General features: G+C 41.1%; 1 protein-coding gene across 1 annotated transcript in view; it reads left to right on the top strand.

The window, feature by feature from the left end:
* FANCM (FA complementation group M) overlaps nucleotides 1-21,054 on the top strand; it is a gene marked incomplete at its 5' end in the record, with an annotated part of 75,534 nt that overhangs the window by 41,571 nt on the left and 12,909 nt on the right. The window contains 3 exons of the mRNA XM_035551461.2: nucleotides 4,839-4,996; nucleotides 5,621-5,773; nucleotides 18,573-20,550. Of these exons, the coding sequence (XP_035407354.2) occupies nucleotides 4,839-4,996; nucleotides 5,621-5,773; nucleotides 18,573-20,550 (2,289 nt within the window). The remainder of the gene's footprint in view (nucleotides 1-4,838; nucleotides 4,997-5,620; nucleotides 5,774-18,572; nucleotides 20,551-21,054) is intronic.

The following is a 21,054-nucleotide window of genomic DNA, read 5'->3' as shown; positions in this document are numbered from 1 at the left end:
CTGTTTATCCCACAAGATCATTGAAAAGATGAAAGTGCTAAAAGATCCAGATAATAATCTTTAATATGATATTTCCAAGTTCTCTGCCAATATCCCTGTTCTGTGAGAGATATAAAGCCACAATAGTCATGGCACATAATAGCTAACATGCCTTAAAATGTGCTCTTTCCACACCTTGTTTTTCCTAGTAGCTGAATGTCATTTTAAGGTATCAATAATTTCTTTTGCTCTCTTTTTATGTTGTATTTGTCCAGGTAAAATCTCATTTTGTGATGACTTCTTCCCATGATTCTTCTCAACTAGTCTGCCTCCCCCTGCTTCCGGATTGTATCAGTCTCTGAGTTGTATCTAGCTGTGCTTTTTGTTTGATTTTAGAATTTCACATTATTTCCTTAATTGCCATTTTTATCATAACCATGCAATCTTAATCTTCTTTTACTGTCTTTCTAAAATATACCTAAATATACCTAAATAAAATAAGTAATAAGTAAAATATACCTTTTTAAATATACCTAAAATATGCCTTCTTTAGTCTTTAGACCTCTGTGTTTTTTTGATGCCATTCCAGTTGCCCATGCTTTTCAATACAGTTGTGGAAAGGCCTTTGGACGCCTGATAAATTTTTTCAGTTCATCTATTTGAATTAAACGTGCATAATCATTTACACTGCTTTCAGTGGAAATACCGCAGAAAAATTGCTGTTTTCAATGCTTGTTGTCTTTGAAAAAAGCAGTGAATCAAGGAGGTGTTTATGCATGGGTGCTTCAGTTCCCTAAGTTCAGATTTCTTGCCCTGACAGTACTGGTTTAGTAGAAAGTCACTGTTTTGGGTGCTGCACCAAGAATGTAACACTTGGCATGTATCTTACATCAGCTTTGTCTTGCACTGCTTTTCTCAGTAGAGAGCTGTCTTCGTCTGATTCAGACAACATCTGGTGTTTTGCTTCTGAAAATTCAATTGCTTTCTTCTATGTATATACTATTTTTTAAAGTGTTTTACCTTTGCCTAATAAGGTTACTTCAACCTAGTAAGTCATTTGTTTGTTTGTTTGTTTAAACATCCTTCAGTTACACCTAAGTTGCATTATTTTTTTTCAGCCAGTGACACGGCCTCTCCAAAATATTGGTTGCAGCTCCGTGAATGCATGCCCAAAACAGCTGCTCGTGCTGTTGGTGGGAGCGTGAATATCAGTTATAACCTGGCCAAGAGGGACCTCAGCAGCAACACTATTATTAAATCCGCTTTTAGTTTTGGGAATTCTTCTTCATCCACACAGAGAGTTCTAGTAATCTCTGAATTGCGGCTTTGTGTGAAAAATGAAGCACCTCGTAATTTGCAGAATTGGTGCTGTTCTGTTCGGCTGTAAGGGTTCCCCATTAGTGCAAATAGACGCCCATTTCCTGGGGCAGCTCGCCCTTGGCTGTAGCAAGCTATTATTCCAGAGTGCTCTACAGAACTCTTCATGACAAGCTTTTTCGTTTTGTGAAGAATGGGTTAATGAATTTAGAATCCGTGAACATTAAAAACAAAGTTTTGGTTTGTCCCTTTGTTTTTTGCCAGCCCTTAAGTCTGAAATTGTATTTTACATACATGCTGACAGAGTCCTATTTGTCTGCATCCCTGTTTCTCTCCATTTTAGTCATTTCATTGCATGTGAAATGTCGGTCTGTCACAGCTTAGAAATGTGTGCTCATCTAAGATGAGTAGAACAAGAATGGAGAGGGTTACAGTAGTAAAAAGTAGAAGTGATAACTTGTGCAATAGTTTGCTTTAAGGCAATTGCCTTCAGTCTGCTTCACTTTCCCTCTGTTTAACAGCAACCAGGCTTTATAGAAGAAAAAAGGTTGAAAGTAGGCTTCAGCTCCTGCTTTCCTCCTTTATCCTGACATAGCCAAGTATTTGGGGCAGATGGTTAGGCCTTTCCCCATATTGCATGGAATCGTTGTTTCTGGAGAAGGGAAGAGTTGAGCAACCGGTAAGTTAGGCATTAACCTGTCGCCTGCTGGACCACGTTGCTCTTCTTTACAAGCCAAGGGGACTCCCTTCCACTCTCCTCTCCTGGGGAGACCTGTTGTGTTTGGTCAAGTACAGAGGCCATTGTCTTGACAGCCCACAATATTTGTTCTACTCAGGAACAGAAACCTAATAGCTCGGTTATTGAGCCCAGAGCTTCGGGAAGTATGTGTTACTGAATTTTGCAAGCTGTTGGATGCCTTCATGCCTGTGTAATGTTGGACAGTACAATCACCTGATGGTGTCGGAGGGATCCTCTTGCCTTTGTTAGGAGCTGTGTGGTGGTTTTACCCTGCTGGGCAGCTGAGCTCCACTACAGCCGCTCTCTCACTTCCCTCCTCAAAGGAAAAGGGGAGAAAATAGGATGGGAAGGGCTCAAGGGTAGAGATGAGGCCAGGGAGATCATTCACCAGTTACTGTCAGCGGCAAAACGGACTCAGAGTAGGGAGAGTAATGTAATTTGTTGTCTGATCCTGCTGGGCAGGGGTTGGACTAGGTGATCGTCAGAGGTCCCTTCCCACCTCGGCCATTCTGTGAGGCTGTGATTCTACTGATATCAAAGTAGAGCAATGAGAACTACCAACCACCTTGGGGGCTGCCGGACTGCTTCTCACTCCTCACTCTCCCAGCTCCTGTTGCCCAGCAGGTTTTTTTCCCCCCCTTTCTTAAATCTGCTCTCCCAGAGGCCCAAGCAACCTCACTCATGGCTTGGCTCTGGCCAGCAGCGGGGCCCTTTGGAGCCGGCTGGAGCTGGCTCTGCTCTGACGTGGGGCAGCTGCTGGGCTCTGCTCACAGCCCCTGCAGCCCCTGCTACCGAACCTTGCCACGGAAACCCAATACAAGTTTTCCTCTGGATCTGTAGCATGGAGAACTGAAGTCGTCTGTTGTTCTCACTGTTTCCCTTGGCGTGTCTGGATGGCATGTTCATCACCTGGACTGTCAGGGAAAGTTCTGGTACGCTGCCTTGATAACCATCTTCAAGAGCAAGAGAGATCCCAAAATGGATCTGTTTGCCTCTGAAGTTTTTTGCTGGTGTCTGCTTTTTCCTGTCTAGCAAATTGCTCTTTGAAAATGCCATCTTGGTTGCTTGGCAGACCATCTTTCTTACTTGTCGGGTATGAAGATATGTCTTAAGTGAGGCAGTGGAAGTCTCTTTGGACTGGCCAAGGGCATTAGTTTTTGACTACAACTGAGTACCCTTCCTGGCTTTTCCTTTATGCCTTGTCCAGGTAGCAATCTCGAGAGCTCCACACTAATTCAAGACTGAAATACACTGTCTTGGTGTATGGGTGCTGGATAGTTCCTGCTAGAGCCGACTTAACACTAAACTCTTCTTATAAACAACAAGAAAGGCCACGAGATATACTTTTCTTACAGATGTTTTAAATTTTCTTTTCTCTTCAGGTCTCTCTTCCTCTTCTACTGAGTCCCTGACCTGTGTGTTAGCTATAAATAAGTGTAACAACTCCTAGACTCGGGTCAAAGATATTCCGGTAGCAATAATATCTTCTTTTTGTTTGTTTCTTTTTTTTTTTTCACCATAGTCTTAAAAAAACTTCACTGTTGGTTAGATTTTTCCAGCTGTGAAGGAGTTAGCAGGAATTGAACCTTGCACTCAGAACTTTCAGGGATCTGTGTTTGAGTCTCTCGCAAACATTGTCACATCGTCCCTGGAGATGCAGTGTTTGGAAACTGTAATGTGAGAGGATTCAGAGATACAGGCTGATTCCTCTTACATGACATTAAGTCAGAATAGGGTGTTGGCCGCATATTCATCCCAAATCCTGTCTCAGAGCGATTGTCAAATTAACTTAATTATTTTTCTCCAAGCTTCATACATCCAGGCTGAAGGCAATCACACGTTAACTGCTCTTAACAGTGATGCTTTGGATGTTCCTTTGCTATTTGCACTGGTGGCTGTTTTGAGGGATCTGGCATTTTTGTTGCACACAGTTGGCAAAGTATGTGGCGGTTGTGTCAGGGCTTGCTGTCAGACTGACAAAGTTACTCAATTTCCTCAGTGTCACTGGAGCTTGCTCGCGCAGAGCCATGCAGCACCAGGGCCTTTTCTTCAGTGAACTGCCATATGAGCACTTATTTTGTTTTTATCTAGCATTGATGCTCACGGATTCCCCATACTCACCATTTGGTGTTATAAGTCTAAATAAAACCAATGAGCTCTCCTTTTCTTTTCCCTGCTCCTTCAAAATTTTCATAATGCTTTTGTTTCTGTCCTCCTGTTCATCTGCATGCCCTTAGTATTTTAAAATGGAAAAGAGATTGATTCAAGAAATGACTAAGAAATATTTTTGATGTAACAAAATAATGTTACTTTCCAGTACTTAAAGAATAGCTTAAAAACAAAAATGAAAACAAACAAACAAGCAAACAAACAAAAAACCACCAACCAACCAACCAAAAAAACCCACAACTTATTGTAGTTCGTTCCCCCTGGTCTCCCCTGAGGATTACATTTACAAATCCAAGCCCTATGCTTTCCCTGTTTGCTAAACTGTCTTCAGGGCCTATTGGTGTCTGATAGGTTGAATCGAAATCTCTCTATTCATATCTGTCAATGCTTCTTTATATGAGGCCTTCCCCAAAGCAATCACTTAATAAATAGATGTGCCCAAATTATAGCACGTGCAACTTTGTTTTGGTATTTTGTTTCTGACAGCAGATTCTCTATATCTGGTTCTGGTTGTGGCAGAAAGAAAGTACGTTTCTTCTGACTGATACTACACAAAGTTGGTTTTTTTCTTCTTCTTCTATATGTCCTTTTCCTTGAAGTAGATAATATTTTCCCCTTCTTTCCTCCCCAACAGACCCAAAGCAAATACACTGTCATGAGAATTGGTCTTTGTCAGCTGAGGAATTTGAAATATGGGACAGACTTTACAGGCTTAAAGAAAGCGATGGAGCAAAGGAACCAATACTGCCTCAAATTCGTTTTGAAACCTTAGAAAACCTGGAAGAAACATCAGTGAGTTTAACCTAAATTTAATGTTTTCTTTGACATGTAGTTTAATGGGAACACTGGGTAACAAAGTTAACTTTTAATTTGAAGGATGTCTATCTTAAAAATGCAATTTAGAGAATTATATGCAAGTTTTTGAAGTTAAGAATTTAGGAATTAGATGTTTGAAATGAGTTTTTGAGGTTAGGTCCGTCTATTAAAAATAGAAAGAAAAAAATCTCCCAGTATCCAATAAGTTCTGCTCCTGCGTCTAAGAATTTCAGGCAGGATGCTGTATTCATGATAGTATTGTATCACAGCTTTTCATTACCTTGTTTATATAACTATAAAAGTGTTACTGGTAGAAAATTCAAGTTTTACAAGCTCTTTTCTGATCCAGAGGGGAAAAAAAAATTGAGTTTTTATGCCATTTTACTACTTAAAACAACCTGTGTTTCATGAACAGCTCTGACAACACACAGCCTGTATTTTTTATTGTTTGTTTTAGACTGGACTTAAACATTTGTGACAATGTTCAGGTGCTGTCCTACATTCAGGGTGTTTATTGTCCCTGGCAGAGAGGTAGGAATTGGTTTTGCTGAACAATTTCTTAACTAAAATCTCCTTGCTAATCTTAATTTTAAACTGCAGAAGCCTGAAGAGGAGGGAACTCATAAACTTTCTATGTCTGAGTGGAGAATTTGGCAGAATCGTCCTTTTCCTACAAGTATGGTTGACCACTCAGATCGTTGTTACCATTTTATTAGTGTTATGGAAATGATAGAACAGATGAGACATGAACAGGTGAGGTATTTACATTTGTCTGTCTGTAAGCATGCACATGTATTTAATGCACAGTTATAATACTTAAATAATGAGTGCTCTAATTCTGTCTGGTTAGTTGAAATAAAAAGTGGGGAAATGTTTGTGTGGGGCTATGTTATTCATTAAGAAATGGATAACGTGCATTTAATTTTGTTTCAAAAATGTCTCCCACTGGTGTTATATAATTCTTAATCTTCTCCACAGAAGTTGTTTAAAAACACTTACTGTTTTCCCTCCAGTTCTATACATACTGCTTTTTCTTGTGTTGAAGTTTTCTAGGTCATCAGAATCTGTTGCTAAGCTGCCAGAGTTTCCTGAATAACTAGACTAACCAAGGAAGAGAATAGAGATATTGTAGTTGTACTCCTTGCTAGGAAAGTGTATTAATAGAAATTTGTAAATAGACTTTTAGAGCTAGGATAAGCTTCTTCATCACAGGACAATGGCATTCTTGACTTCTTTGAGAGTCTGTGTTCTCTGGCTTGGGTCAATAACATATTGCCAGAGAGAGAGGATTTCACAGGGGTGTTCAGGTGTACAGAGCTGAAGGCATTCAAAAGACAAAGAAACAGTTAAAAAATTTAGAATTCTTCTTCTGATGGAGGACTTCACTCCCCACCACCAAATCAGACATTTGAAGCATTTGTGACTTAAGTTCCCTTACTGAAAGTGTACTGCTACCAGAAGGCTGTTCAGGTTCCCAAGTGTCTTCAGAGTTGTGGTAGGTGCTAAACTAACACCTGGCACCTATAAAATAATCTGTAGAGCAAATTGGTTAGTTGCCAAGTGAGTCGTCAGTATTCCCCTAAAACAGATGCAGAAAATTGTAAGCAAAGCACAGTATCTAACGCTTGCTTTTAGAAAACTTTTAATAGAGATGTGTCTGCCTATTGTCCCTCGCTGGGACCAGACAGCCCAGCCCAACCGCCTCTGCTGTCTACTGAACAGTGAACAGAGAGGATGTTCCCTCATCAAGCAGGGCCCAACACGATAGCTTTATGGCCATCACCTTAGATGTTGCTTAGCATGATGATGGCATAGCATAGGCATAGGCACGGGGCATGGTGCTGCCTTGTGTGCAGTGTTTGCTCAGAAATCACGCTGCCCTGTGCCATCGTGGCGCACAAGCTCTCTCTCCCAAGTGTTTCAGATCAGTCCCGTGTACAAGACATGGCAGTGCAGCAGAGAAGCTGCGAATGGAGCCTTCTCACATTCTTGGAAAATGCTGGAAGATCTGTGTCAGAAAGGAAGGGGTATTGCTGTTCATTGATAACAAGTGATAAACAGTTGGCTTCCACTGTTTCTAATTTAACAGCTAAGTATCAGCCTAATCATGATGTCTTGTAAATAACGTTCTTGCTTCCAAAAGAGTGGGACTGCCTGTTACCTCATTCACCTTCTTCCTAGCTCAGCATTTCAGGCATGATCTGGATTGATTTTCAGCCAGCTTTCTCTGATCTGTCTTAACTAGTCATAGGTGGAGACGCTGAACTTTCTCACCAGTTAGAGGAGAAGTGCATAACTGGATGCCATTGGCATGCTGAAAACACCTTCCAGTGACTCCGCTGAATATGAGAGGTTACAACATGACACATTGCTCCACCCTGTTGAATTCTTATACAGAAAAACAAAACACTTACTGTAACTCTGACTATATCTGGCAAGGTTCACAAGGCAGAAGCTGTAATCAGCACTGGCACCCGGTTTTCAAACATAAGTGGTTCTTGGTCTGTTTATTATATCTATACCAAATTGTCAGGGTTCAAGGACTTCAAAGCTTCATCATATTTTTTTTCACAAAAACAAAGATGCAATGTTTTAATTTATTTTGCCATTATTGATGGTGATTTCTTGCATTAAAGTTTGATTAATATTTTCTTAATTTTCTTAAGTCAGCTTTGACTTCTCCGAGAAGCACTAATAGTCTTCCCAAGACAGGCTATGTTCCCACTGACCTTCACCAAAGAGAAGGGACGTGCAGGCTGTATGTTCTGTTTACAGTGAAATCGCCTTGGACCAGTCACTGAGTTGTGGCAGTCCTTACTCATCAGGAGGATTACACCAGAACAAAGTTGCTGCCCTGCAATTTGAAAGAGAACAATCTTCCATACTGCTAGCCTGAGAGGATGTGTGAGTTTGCAGAAGGTTGTTTTGTTTTCCTTAGTACCAGTCTTGTCCTAGTTCAGTCTTCCTACAGCTTCAGTTCTGGTGCCTCAGAAAATGCGTGCAGAGGAAAGAGGGTACAACTCTACAGCAAATCAGACCAAAGAGCCTTTCTGCATACTTCTTTCAATAGATAACTGAAGGCGGAGTTATGATTCTTCTCTTCTCAAGGCTGAGTTCCTTTGGCACAAGGAACTTGTTGCCTTGTACCTAATGTGGTCCAGCCCTCTGACAGTCTTGGTGGCATGGCTGGACTTGCTCCAATCTGATGAGGTATTTCTTGTACTGGGGGACTAAAACTGGACCAAATGCTCCACATTGGGTGCCCCAGGTGCTCAGCGGAGGAGAATAATCACTTCCCTTGCCCTGCTGGCAGCAGTCTTACCAATGGAGCCTGGATGCGTTTGTCTTTGTTGCCACAAGGGCACACTGCTGTCTCATTTTTCTGTCTTGAGGTTTCTGTCATCCTGTTGACCCTGTCCTAAAGTGTGTCACCTGCTTCCCCTCTCCTGGCATCATCTGCAGACCTACCGAAGGTGCACTCGGCACCTGCAGTCAAGGTCAGTAACAGAAATGTTAAATAGCAAAAACCTCTGAGAAGGACTCCTAGCAACTAGCCACTGTCTGGACTTCATACCAGTCCTCATCCTTTGATCAAACTGTATCTCACACGGTTAGCTATAAGATTGTGTCAAAAGCCTCACTAAAGTCAAGGTAAACAACGTCTGCTGCGCTTTTCCTGCCCATGGAGCTAGGTAACATCTTCATAAAGGGCAGCCTTGAATTCTTCATCCCTATATGTTTTGTGTGCTTGTTGGGATATTCCTTTAAAAACTTGTATTTGCTAGTTTGATTTGAAGTTTGTACTCTAAATTTAAAACTGGAATAAATATGAGATTAATGTAGCATTTTAACTTCACACATATAGATTTTCCTTATGATAGAGTATTTTGCATCATTCCTGACATGATTGCATATAAAATTGTACATGTCAGGATCTTTCAAAAATTAAGCAAGCTTTGCCAAAAACTGTGCCATGTTGCCTATAGCCAGACGTGCAGGGAGGCAGGGTTAATTTACTTTGCCAGCAGAAACTGCTCCATTGTTTTTATTCTTGCTGTAGAATCTTTGTTTGTAGAAGAAAATATTTTTTTTTGTAGAAGAAAATATTAGTTAAAAATGCCTAAGTAGAGCACAATAAACGAAATTCAGATTTGTAGGCAATGTTTTGAATTTCTGCGTTGCTATTAAGGCATGTTTTTATAGGTGGGTATGTGTCTTGGCTGTGTTCCTGGTTCTGGTCCTGCCGAGGTGTGACTGGCTGTGCTGGGCAACATTGCACCTGCCAAAAGGGCTGCGTGTGTTGGCAAGCGCAGGGCTGTCAAACACCGGCCCCATGCACTTTTCTGCCACTGTACTTCCACGAGCACTTCAGTTACGCATGGGATTGGGAAAATCGTGAGGTTCAAAATAATGCTTTTCTGCCAGATTTGATTTCAACCCTCTTTAGTGCCCTGTTCCCCTTCACAGTGAGACCCCTGGCATGCACTGTGCTTGCTGAAGGCACAGGCAGTGCGGGGACAAGCGTGCTGCTCTCAGCAACAGTGCCTCCTGCACCAGCACATCGTGCTCGTGCGGTGCCTGGGTTAACGTGTCCGCAGACACGCTGCGTATACTCAGCATAAGGACACCAGTCTGGCTATTCTTAATTCCAGCCTGCTGTTTTCTACACTACTTTGACCTAGGCATTCTTGGTGAAGATTTTTGCTGTAGCAAATAGAAATTTTCCGAAGTTTCACCTTACTGTAGTATTTGGGTGTGTTTTGAAATTGTCGCAAATGCTATTAATAAGCATGAGGAGAGGATAAAGGGGTATTACATCAGCCTCTGGGAAATCAGCCTGTAACAGAAGTTAAGCTTGTAAAAAATCTGCCTAACATGTTTGTCTGGTATGAAAATGAGTGGATAGAAACAATACTGTTTTATCAGTGATTCACAGGTTTTTGCAGGCTCTGTGTGTAATGTGCATCCAAGTTCCTACTATAAATATTCTATAGCCAAATATATCACTGCTAATCTGACGTTCATTTACAGTTCTTAATAGCAGAGGGATAAAGACAGATACAAGTCAAAGCTATTTCCTTAAATAACCGGGATATTGAACTTCAAACCACTGTTTTATTGATTATTTTCTTACTTAGGGATAAAGTATAAAACCAGCCAAACTGTTATTTTAATATGAATAACCCAGTGATCTGGAAATTTCTGATGCACTAATTATTTCTTGGGAAGAATCTCATTCAGCGATTAGTAATAACTTAACACCAGCCAGCTGAGGGTGTGTGTGTGTGTTCTTTATGGGTATTTTCTGTTGTGGAAGACTGCTCAGGAATTCAGCACTGTAGTTTTCTTTTCCTTTTATTCATTCATTAATGTTTCCAAGAAATCTCCTATGCAGTTGTGTTTTGCATAAGATTTAAAAATTTGATTAAAAGGCTTAGATATTTTTAAATAGAAGTGAAAATGTTTGGAATAATTCTATTTGTATTGCATTTATGTGCTTTTAATAACTCAGAGAAAAATGTGGCATATTTGAAAGCAAATAAAAAAAGAAATCCCAGATAGGAGCCCTGCAACAGGCACACCCTCTGCAGAAAAGCCCTTAATGCCTGCGTGGCTTTATCGCTACAGCAACGAGGACCGGGCAGATGGGATTGGATTTTCTACTAACTACAAGCGTGGATTTTTGTGTAACGTGGTAACAAATCAAGTTGTCCTTATGCAAAATAATTCAATAGCTTTTAAGCATTTTTGAAAATTAAACTGTACTCTTTGGAAATAAGGTCAGGGCAAAGTAATCGTTTTTATTGAAATTGCATTTGACCAAGATTCTGAGGATTTGTAACAGGAAATGCTGAAGTGCAAGTGCATTTTTTTCTGGGAGGTAGGCAATTGATAATGACTTTTAAAAGTCATAATGTTGTCGCATGTGGAACTATTACCATGAGTCTCCATTTCCCGCTCCAAACCTGGCAATCGGAAGTTCAGTCAGAGCAGTTTGACACCTGGTAACGCTGATTAACAGCGCTGTCGGTGGCAGGGACAGTGGGATTGAGAGGGGTCTTTAGGGTAAGGTCCCTTCCAGCCCTAACCAGCCGGAGATTCATGAGGTGAAGTGCCGGACCAAGGGGAAAATTCTCCTGGAATACCCTGAATTTCCAAAGAACCTGAAGATACTCTCCCTGATTGTGAGGTTAAATCAAACATGTCAGGGGGGAGTACGGTAATTCCTACTGACTTTTTACCAGGAGATACTGAATCAAAGTTAAAAATATTCAAATAAGGGCAATGAACAGGGTAGCTTTGTAGGCCTTGTTGGCAATCCTTTGTCTCTGCTTAAGAACCTGGTCTGAGATGTGCAGCACTTCTTGCCAGCCAGCAACAAATAACAGACCGCACATGACGTTTGGTTGCGGGGTTCATGGCGTACCCTCAGAAGCTTCTGGAACTCTTGGTTTGAGCTGTGGGGGACTCTCTGCTGTCGGGGCGCCAAAGCTGTCGTACACCCCAGAGAACAGGTAAGGCAAGCACCCTGTCCCGGCGTTCCCAGCCAGAAGTTCTGCAGAGGGGTCCCCGCGTGTTTGCACTGCAGAGACACCCGAGGGGAACGCGCGCCCCGGGGTGAGGGTGGGCGGTGTTTGCTCTGCTCGCAGACAGCAGGGCTGCCGGGGAGAGCCCGCAGGGCCACAGATCTCCGCTCCCTAATTAAAAGAGTTTCCTTGTGCCATATTGATTCCTCTGATCTTGTTGCCAAATGGTTTGAGCCTGAGCTATAATTAAGACCTTGTTTAGGTGGTTCAAACCTTTAATTGCAGGTGCTTTGTGTTTAATGGTCCTGTAGGGTTTTGTGTGCACAGTGAGAACCCAGCAGAGCGATTAGGCAAAGGATGCTGGGCTGTCACCCGTGTGAAAGGGACAAGGGGACTGAGCGGGTTGTGTGGCACCTGGAAGGGCTTAGCTGGGTTACTTTGAGGTAATGTACCTGCTGTGTTTAGGGGCGACTCGCTGGTACTGTGCGCTGCTGCCTGAGTCTCCTCAGGTCCAGGCATACCAGCCAGAAATACTCGTTCCTCCTAACTTACATGGTCTCAGTTTTCAGGAAAACATGGCATAACGCTGTAGCTTATGGAAAGCAATTAAATGCAAAGCATGTGATAGATATGTGGCTGTTAGCTTAAATCTGCAGACAGGAGCGGCTTTGGGGGCATTCTATGGTATGATGTTCATAACATCGTTGTACAGCTCTCTGCCTGCCTTTTGTGAGTTTTTATTACTGCGGGTGCACTCCTGATCTTCCTCCCTGCCGTCAGGACAGTAGCAGAGCACGTGCCAGAGCTCTTGATTTGGTTTTGGTACTGTTCATTTTTGCTGTTCTGTTTCATTGTTTTATTTGATGAGGTTTGGGGGTGGGGGTGGCAGCAGATTGATATAAGGAAGTCAACTAGCAAATGTCAACTCTGATCTATCCATGCTCTCTCCAATGTCAATAAAATAAGTATAAGCAGATGAATGAATAGTAGCCAATTGGTACCAAACAGGAGCAGATGGTGTCCCATCAAGAGTTCCCAGCCCTTAGCTCAGCACGGGTGTTGCAGGAGTGCGAGGGGTCAGACGGACTCTGGGTTTGCATAGGGGTTTGCGTGGCTGCAAGAGAGGGAGTTTGTGGCTGACTGATTCCAGGGAAGCTGCCTGAAACCTGAACAGCACCAGCACTGTGCATCATAGTGTGCTCATATGCACACTGTGTCATAGTGCATCATGTGCAACAGCACATACATCAATAATGTTATCGTCAGGAGGAGAAAACTGCTAGATACATCAATAACGTTATCGTCAGGAGGAGAAAACTGCTAGATACATCAATAATGTTATCGTCAGGAGGAGAAATATCACAGCTTTTGTAGAGGGAAGTCGTGGTTTCTATGTCCATTGGGTTCCTCTGATGAATCAACTAAGGATATTTTTAAGGGCCATTTGGCGCATATAATAAACTTGAACTTCCAAAAATAGTTTTTGACAGCATTTCTTCCTGCAGTCTCTTCCAGAGACTACGCACTCATGGAATAGGAGGGATTGATAATTCTGTTGATTAACCAGTTCCTAAAAGGTATGCCCAACACTCAGATGGCGGAGACGTTATCAGTGAAATCACATAGGCATCAAAATTGTTTAACCTATCTGTAAATGGCTTAAAAAAGGGAGAGGAACACAGTATTTTATTATGTGCAGCCCAGTTTGCCAAGCGTCTGTGCAGGATTCCCGAAAGGCAGAAGCTCTTTTTGTAGGAATGAAAGGATTTGGAGGAGAACTGCACACTGATTCCTCTGTCCTCCAGAAGTCTTCCATTACAACTGAATGCATCTCTTTGAGGTGTGCTTTATCTTCCTCAGTGAGCGTGTTAAAATATCCATTAAATTCAAAGCAATAATTATACCCTAAGAAATGTTTGTAAACCTTGAAAAGAAGTGTGGGGAGTGAGGGGAGAATGGTCATGGCTGAGAGCATTCGAGGCATGGTTTTGTGTCTCAGAATACATGAAAGGGTCTTCCACATGAGGAGGAAGGGGTTTTCCCTTGAGTATTAAGGGATCAAATGATTACCTGTGAGGATAAATGTGTAACCTCTTGTCATTCAAGTAGATTGCAATCTGCTGCTTTGATATCTGCTCTACCTGCTTGTGAAAAACGCAGTGGGAAAACCACCAGCCTTGTTGTTGTAATTATTACTGGTATTCACCCTAAACCATAAGCTAACCAGAGAAGACACCCGTGTGACTACATTGGCAGTGTTTACTCGTCGGGATTTAACACTCAGTATGAAAGTGAAAAATCCAAAAGCCTTTCTTCCCTAGATCTAACTAAAAGCAGTTCTGATAGTAGTTTTTTCTGTCTGGTGTCAGAGCAGACTTCAAAGCCGGTTGTTCATGCTGCTTTTGCTTCAGTTGTAATAAAGGGTTCAGTTAGAGGAGTTATAATTGTTAACATCTATATCATGTCTGCTTATTGACTTATCTTTTCATTTTAAAATATCAAAATAAATATCACTATGGTTTGGACAGACATCAGTCTTACTAGAAAATGCACATCTGAAGTAGTTTATGAGTTAATTTTAACTGACATTAGCAATACATTTAAATTTAAGTGCTGGAAAACATACGGATACATAATAATAATGAAGATTTTAATGTCTTAAGTTTCCTTTTTCCTTTTTATGTTCTGTATTAAGAAACCTATTGCTTTTTGTACTGAATCAGTACTCTAAGCAGGGTTATTGGTTTAGTATAACAACATCAGTGAGGTGCCTGTTTCTGCTCGTGCATGACCTATTTGCTGACTAGCTGCTACACACTGGAGCTCACTAGTCTATGAAAGAGCTGAACAGCAAATTTAAGATTCTACAAGTTGTACATATCCCAGCTGCATTGTGATAATTACAGCTTTGTCCTCTCACTCCGTCAGTATTAACTAGACTTGCTGGGAGAAAGTGTTTTGAACGACTAAGTCGAACTAAGTTGAAGTAGAACAGTTATATAACTCCGTGTAAGCCTGGAATTAGGTTACCAGCGTTTGTCCTAGATGCGAAATCCATCTTCCGGACTGCTGTCCTGACACACAGCAGTTCTGCTAGATGGTTTTTTTTCTCCCTCTTTGTTTTTTCCTTTAATTGCTGTGCTTACATACATTGGCTAGCCAGGAAATTTTAGAGAATAAATCTGCATAAATGTAAATACAGCTAGATAAGATTTTTAGATATGGCTGGTTGTTTTCTTGTTAGTATAGTTGTGCTGAACGTATGTTGGGCTTCTAGTAAAGGATGGAACTCCTGTAACATACAAATTTAAGCACAAAAATGATTTTTTCTGTATCTTGGCTATTTTTAAAGCCTATCAAGAATAGATGAGGTGGGGTCTGAGCGCTGAAGACAGAGGCCTTTCTAGTAGCTTATATGGAAATGACTGTTTATTCTTGCTTCTGTTCTCTGAACTTTGCCAGTTCTACAAAACCATTTTTGAGAAGGGGGACTAGACCTACGTGTAGTGTTCAAGTTACAGTGGAAGCATGGGTATAAGCAGTGGCCTAATAAAGTTCTTCACTGCAACAGCTCTTCACTCCAACTTTCTGTCTTGTAGTTGTACAATTACTTATCCATGCAAGAAATTTGCCTGTTTTGGTCTCTGCTGGTGGTTTTAAAGATTTCAGCAGGGACTTTTTTTGGAAACCATTTGGAAAACAGGAAGACTGTGTGCATGAGAGCATCCCAACTTCTTTGCTTGTTGGTCACTTCAAAGAAATCTAATGGTCTATATGGGTTTATAAGGTTGGTTGTTTTGTTTGTTTGTTTTTGTTTTCAAAAGTAATATTGACTCCTCTGAAGAAGACTCATCCAGAAACTATATTATCTGTTAGAGCTTCTACTAATTTATTCAGTATACAGTTAGCAACCTATAGCTTCCCAAATCTATCCCTGACCATTAAAAAAATGTCATCACATTTGCCACCTTCTAGATCCCCATGTATGTAAGCAAGAGATTACATACCAACCATTATCAATTCAGGAATTTTGTTTATGAATTTCTTTAGGTCCTTTGGATGACGTGATACTGTACTTTTACTTGTTACTACTCCTAAACGTGTAACTCTTTGTTTCATCGTGTTAACATTTAAATGATTTGCTCTTAACTGGTTTACCTCCGGTCCAGTTGTGATCTGAATTACCATTTTAGAACCCTCATCTTTTCCTGCAGCTTTAATTACTGTTTAGGTTGGTTTACTTTGGGTTGCTTAAAAAATATGAAACACTGTAGGGCCTACAATGGTCTGAGCTACATCACTTAGAAGTGCATTGGGCAGAGAAGAACATCACCTACTTCTGTTTCAATATAGTTTAGTGGTTTGGCAGCTTATCAGTCTTTAATCCATTTAATATATGTTGTGGTTTTACAATGCTTGGATACTTTAATGAAAATATTGTGCAGCATTCAGTCATTACTTACATAAATCTAAAACATATCATTATCAGCACCGTTACCCTGTCAACCAAATACGTAAACTCCTCAGAGGACATGTGTAAGGTTCATTTGACCAGGTCTCGTTGCTTGTTGTTTGTTACTGCTCTTCTTTGATTTTATCTGGAGACTTCCATATCTTGGTTCTTTTTTTTGGCTGAACTTGAGTGAAAATAATCATTTCGGACCTACAATATCAAAATCATCTTCAAACCCTTTCATATTAATTGTTTCTTCACTGTTTTGACTGTAAGACTTCTTATAAGTCAGCATCTGTAGTCTGGGGATCTCCTTTTCTGCTCTTTGTGAGAAATCCTAACTTTTAGTTCCTTTGGGTATCCTCGTTTATGAACAGATAGCCTAAGCACAGGCAGTAGGTGTGCAGCAACTGAGTAACATCTTTTGTAGTGACAAATGGACTGGCTGTTCTGTGGCTCTTTACAAATGAATCTCCAGCAATTGAACTTCTTCCCCCTGCTCTACTCATTCTCCTGTGCTGACCTTACAGAAATTGCACACTATGTCACTGAGACACAGATGTCATTGCTGTAAACAGGATTTGTAACCAGCTGTGCCCCGACCCCAAAACAGCTGTACGCTGATTCGTCCTTAGTTATTCTGCATATGGTCCTTTCTGTGGCCTCTTTGTGAAGTTAGTGTTAAAATCCAAAATAATAAATACTGATTTATTATTAAATGTTTGAGAGTGAAAAAAGTACTCTTACTTCCGGATAGCATGCTTTATCTACTGCGTCCAGAGAGTATCCAAAGCTGTGTTAGGATGGGATCAGTTTTCAAATGTACGGAAGGCAGCTTGGAACCTCAGCCGCAGCTATTTTCGGGAATACTGCTGGATAAACCAACCAGCAGTAAACGTAGGTATTGATCTTTCTGCCTTGTGCAGTGGGATAGGCAGAGTGACTACAGAGTACTTTTCAAACCTTGTTTTCCACAATTGACTTCTCTGGCTCCTGTAGGGAGTCAGGCAGTAGAGGTCAGTTTAACAGCAGCTCCAGGTATGCCGTCTGTGGCAGCTCTGACGGTGTAATTTTTAGAATCATCGAATCATTTGGGTTGGAAAAGACCTTCAAGATCAGCAAGTCCAATTTCTTCACAATCTCTTTTGGAAGAGCTGCCCAAGTGGTCCCAGGGGTCCCAGCTTTAGCAAGAAGTTGGTGTGTCAGAGTCATCTCTTAAACAGCTCTGGAAACTTTCCTAACTGCTCAAGTGGGCAGAGCCCGGTTGTTGGAGAAAGAGAAAGTCATGTTCTCTGCGAATGAAGACCAGGGTTTATGTCCATGGGAGAAGAGCCTGTGCATTGCTTAAATGGCTAATACATGCAGCTGGAAGATAGAGATGTGGGAGTTTGAATAGTGAACATCATCATGACCTGCACAAGCTGAAGTAGACCTTCTCTAATAATATTCTCTTGGGACAATGAGGAGGGTTCAGGAGTTTATGACTGCAAGGACCTTGTTTACAGCTTATATCTGGGAAGACTTTGGAGGATGTTACTTGATACCTCTTATTGTAACGGTCAGTTTTGTCATCCAGTGTAAATGTACCTTGTTTTATTGCAGGGATTAAGGCATCTGGAGATTCATCTGACTGAACTGTCAGAAAATAATTGTACCTTCTGTTTTGATCTTATTTCTCCATTTGTAGTTTTTTTGTTGTTGTTTGTTTGTTTTGATTTGTTTTGTTTTAATTTGTGAAGCAGATTTGAACTTTGAAAGAGCACTTCAAACCATTGCTATCAGAGCTTCATTTGGTCTTTACTGTTTCTTTTAGAGATTGCATGCTTAATTTTGCAAACTTAATTTTAAAGAGAGAGTGAGAAGGACTCTCTTAGCTCCCTTAGCTGGGAGTGATGTCAAAGCCTACTGTTCTTTTTTCAGCCGTGTTTTTTAAAGAGTTGGTTGCCTAGGTCAGTGCATTTACAAACAGAAGATTAGTAAGCATCCGTGGAAAAATTGATGTTCAGAGTATGTAAGTGAGAAGTTCTTAATGTGCGATGGCATCAATGGCAATAGCCGAATTATGAACAGTAGTACGAAGAGAACAGAGAACTCTAGGCTCACACGCTCCTTGAATAAGGTTTTCTTCCGCTCCTACCATCTTTCTCAATTTCCTAGTCCTCCCAGAACTGGAGCCTACTAGTATTAGGCTGAGGAGACAATACCTTGCACAGTTTGTTAGCAAAGAGTTGCTTATTGTTAATACTCTGAGAATGGCATAGAGGCACAGTGGTGAGTGCTGAGCATTGCAGCTCTGTTAAATGCAATTGATATTTATGCACGGTATTTTTTGGTCTTCCTAAAACATTGAGGTGTGACTACCCAAGCATGGATTTGCAGCTCAGCAGCCAGGAAATGCTTCGTTTGAAAGCTGTGACCTTAAATGCAAAGCACTTCCTTTTTTTTTTTTTTTTTCTTTCTGATAATGCTGGGGAGTAGAAAGAAACTTTGCCACTTATTTTAAATATCCTCATGGCAAGTCCTTGCAAATGTTATGTATTTATAATCAATATTACACTGTGTTTTTCACCAGGGAGATTGCAGCTATGAGCTGGAGCTTCAGCCTCACTTACGTATCGAAGATGTTAATGTTCAAAGGAATAAAAGTCTTCTTTCCATGACCAACTCCACATCTGATCAGAAAGCACATTCATCCAGAAAAGACACGGCACACAGATCAAAAGTAAAACCATTTCTACCTGATGTAAAGGATAACGAGAGTGAATTATTTTCCATATTTAAAATAACCACAAAGATTCCCAAAAGAACTTCGGGGCTGAATTCGGAAGTGCCTGTGTTGTCTACAGATTTAAATGCTTCAGAGTCTTACTCAGCAAGGAGGCTCACTCTGGTTGAATACACTGACCAGGACAATCAAAAGGATGAGGAAATAGAGAAGGTGACATTTGACTTAAATGACTTCATTGACTTATGTGACAACAGTGAAAGTACCACAATTCATGAAAGTGCAGCAATAAAGGAATACGAAACTGTAGGTAAAGCCTGTTGTTCACTGGGGAGGAACCATGCGGATTTGGGCTGCAGTAGCTTCACAGCTGAGAAATCACCTGTGTCCTCTGACTTATTTTATCTTCCTGAATCATACTTGGATTTGTTTGTGCCTGTGAGGTCATCTGAAGAGTCTTCTTGGTTGGAAGGAGTATTTTCCAGTGTGGAAAGGCTTTTATCACAGTCTCCTCCCCCTTTGAATAAACTTTATGATTTTGAAAAAATGGTGAGAAGTGAAGAAACAATACGCCCTTTTCAAAAAGCTATTTCCGATAGTTATTCAGAGAGACTGCAGGACAAAGACTTTCCTGCTTCGTCAGAAGTTGATCATTCACTCCTGCCCTCTGAAAATCCTGAACTGAAAGCCACCAATGACTTGTGTGCTTCTGTAAATACCTGTTTTTCAAAAACTGTATCACCTTTGCAGACTGCTGCTGACAAAGTCGAGGGGCTTCACTGGAGTGACAGCTTTGATAGCATGTTTGACAATGAGGAATTGACAGAAATTGAAAAGAAAACTCTAACAATAAATTACACTCTGGCAAATAACTCTTCAAGTAAATGTTTGGTTCAAGAAGATAAAGAATGCCTTGAAATGAACAAGAGAAGTGTGATTATTGATGAAGAGAAGAGTATACATTTATTTGAAGATGAACACATTTATGAAATAAATACTGAAATTTCGTCTGTGAATAATGAGCCTTCTGTCATGTCAGGTTCAGGTGGGAATGTTATCACGTCGGCTGCAGTGCAAGGCTCTGAGTGGCTTCCCTCACGGGAGTGCTGTATGACTGGTGACAAAACCTGCAAGGAACAGCAAGTAAGCAGTAAAATCACAACCACGGAAATGGTGGGTGATGATAGTGTGACTGAGCAGAGTCTGGATAATAACGATCTTTATGACTCTTCTCAAGAACTGTTTTCTGTTAACTTTGATCTGGGATTTTCCATTGAAGAATGTGAGAATGAAATCTTGGAAGATGAAATGAATAGGAACAATACCCCAGAATTAAATGGTGCCTCACAGAGTCACACAGATGTCACTGAAGATAAAGAAAAAATACTAGATGATCGCTGCAGATTTCAAATGTTGCCAAAATGGGATTGCAAAAGCCTTGAGAGAAGAAACATTTCCACACCACTGCCATTCCAGTGTAGTAATGTGAGTCATGCAGAAGTGGCTGGGGATGGAACCCCTGCAGGGCCTGTCTCAAAGTCAGGCAACAGAATGAGAAGTGGATCACCTGAAGCCTTGGCTTCTTCCCTTTCTACCCCATATGGAAGGGTTAGGAATATTGAAGCTATCAAAAGAATTCCTGTGAATGTTTTCTCTAGTGTCATGGAGGAAATTCCAGGTGTTCATTCTACAGATAAAGTAGGTACAAGCTCACGTGGACAGAACTTTGAGAGTTCGGCCTTGGATGCACTTGATTCCCCTTTAGGAAGATCTGCACGCCTGAAAGATACCAATATTCATACTTCACGTGTGTGTCGTGCTGAAGGTAGGGAATGCAGCGGTACTGTTAATTAATACCTTCATGTTTAAGTAAATAATGTTGAATTCAGTATCTTTTGCATCTTCAGCTAGGTATTTTGACTTAGGTGGCTATGATGTGAGGAAAAGAGAATAGTGGTTTTAATACTAGAAGGTAGCTCAATGGGGAGGCTTTCCAGAATCTTTTAGTTTAGTTGCATGACAACTAACTAGTGCTTAACATTTTCTGGTTATAACTTCTGCACAGACCTGGATTGTCTTGAAAACATCAGCTGTTTGTACTGGTCCAACCATCCCCCTAACACCAATATCACCCACTAAACCATGTCCCTAAGCACCACGTCCAACCTTTCCTTGAGCACCCCTAGGGACGGTGACTCCACCACCTCCCTGGGCAACCTGTCCCAATGCCTGACTGCTCTCTCTGAGAAGAAATGTCTCCTCATTTTCCACCTGAACCTCCCCTGGAACAACTTGGGGCCATGCCCTCTAGTCCTATCACTAGTTACCT

The sequence above is a fragment of the Cygnus atratus genome, chromosome 5 (genome assembly GCF_013377495.2).
Source record: "Cygnus atratus isolate AKBS03 ecotype Queensland, Australia chromosome 5, CAtr_DNAZoo_HiC_assembly, whole genome shotgun sequence".
Lineage (NCBI taxonomy): Eukaryota > Metazoa > Chordata > Aves > Anseriformes > Anatidae > Cygnus > Cygnus atratus.
Note: the sequence above shows the minus strand (reverse complement) of the source record. Positions and strands in the feature narration are given on the sequence as shown.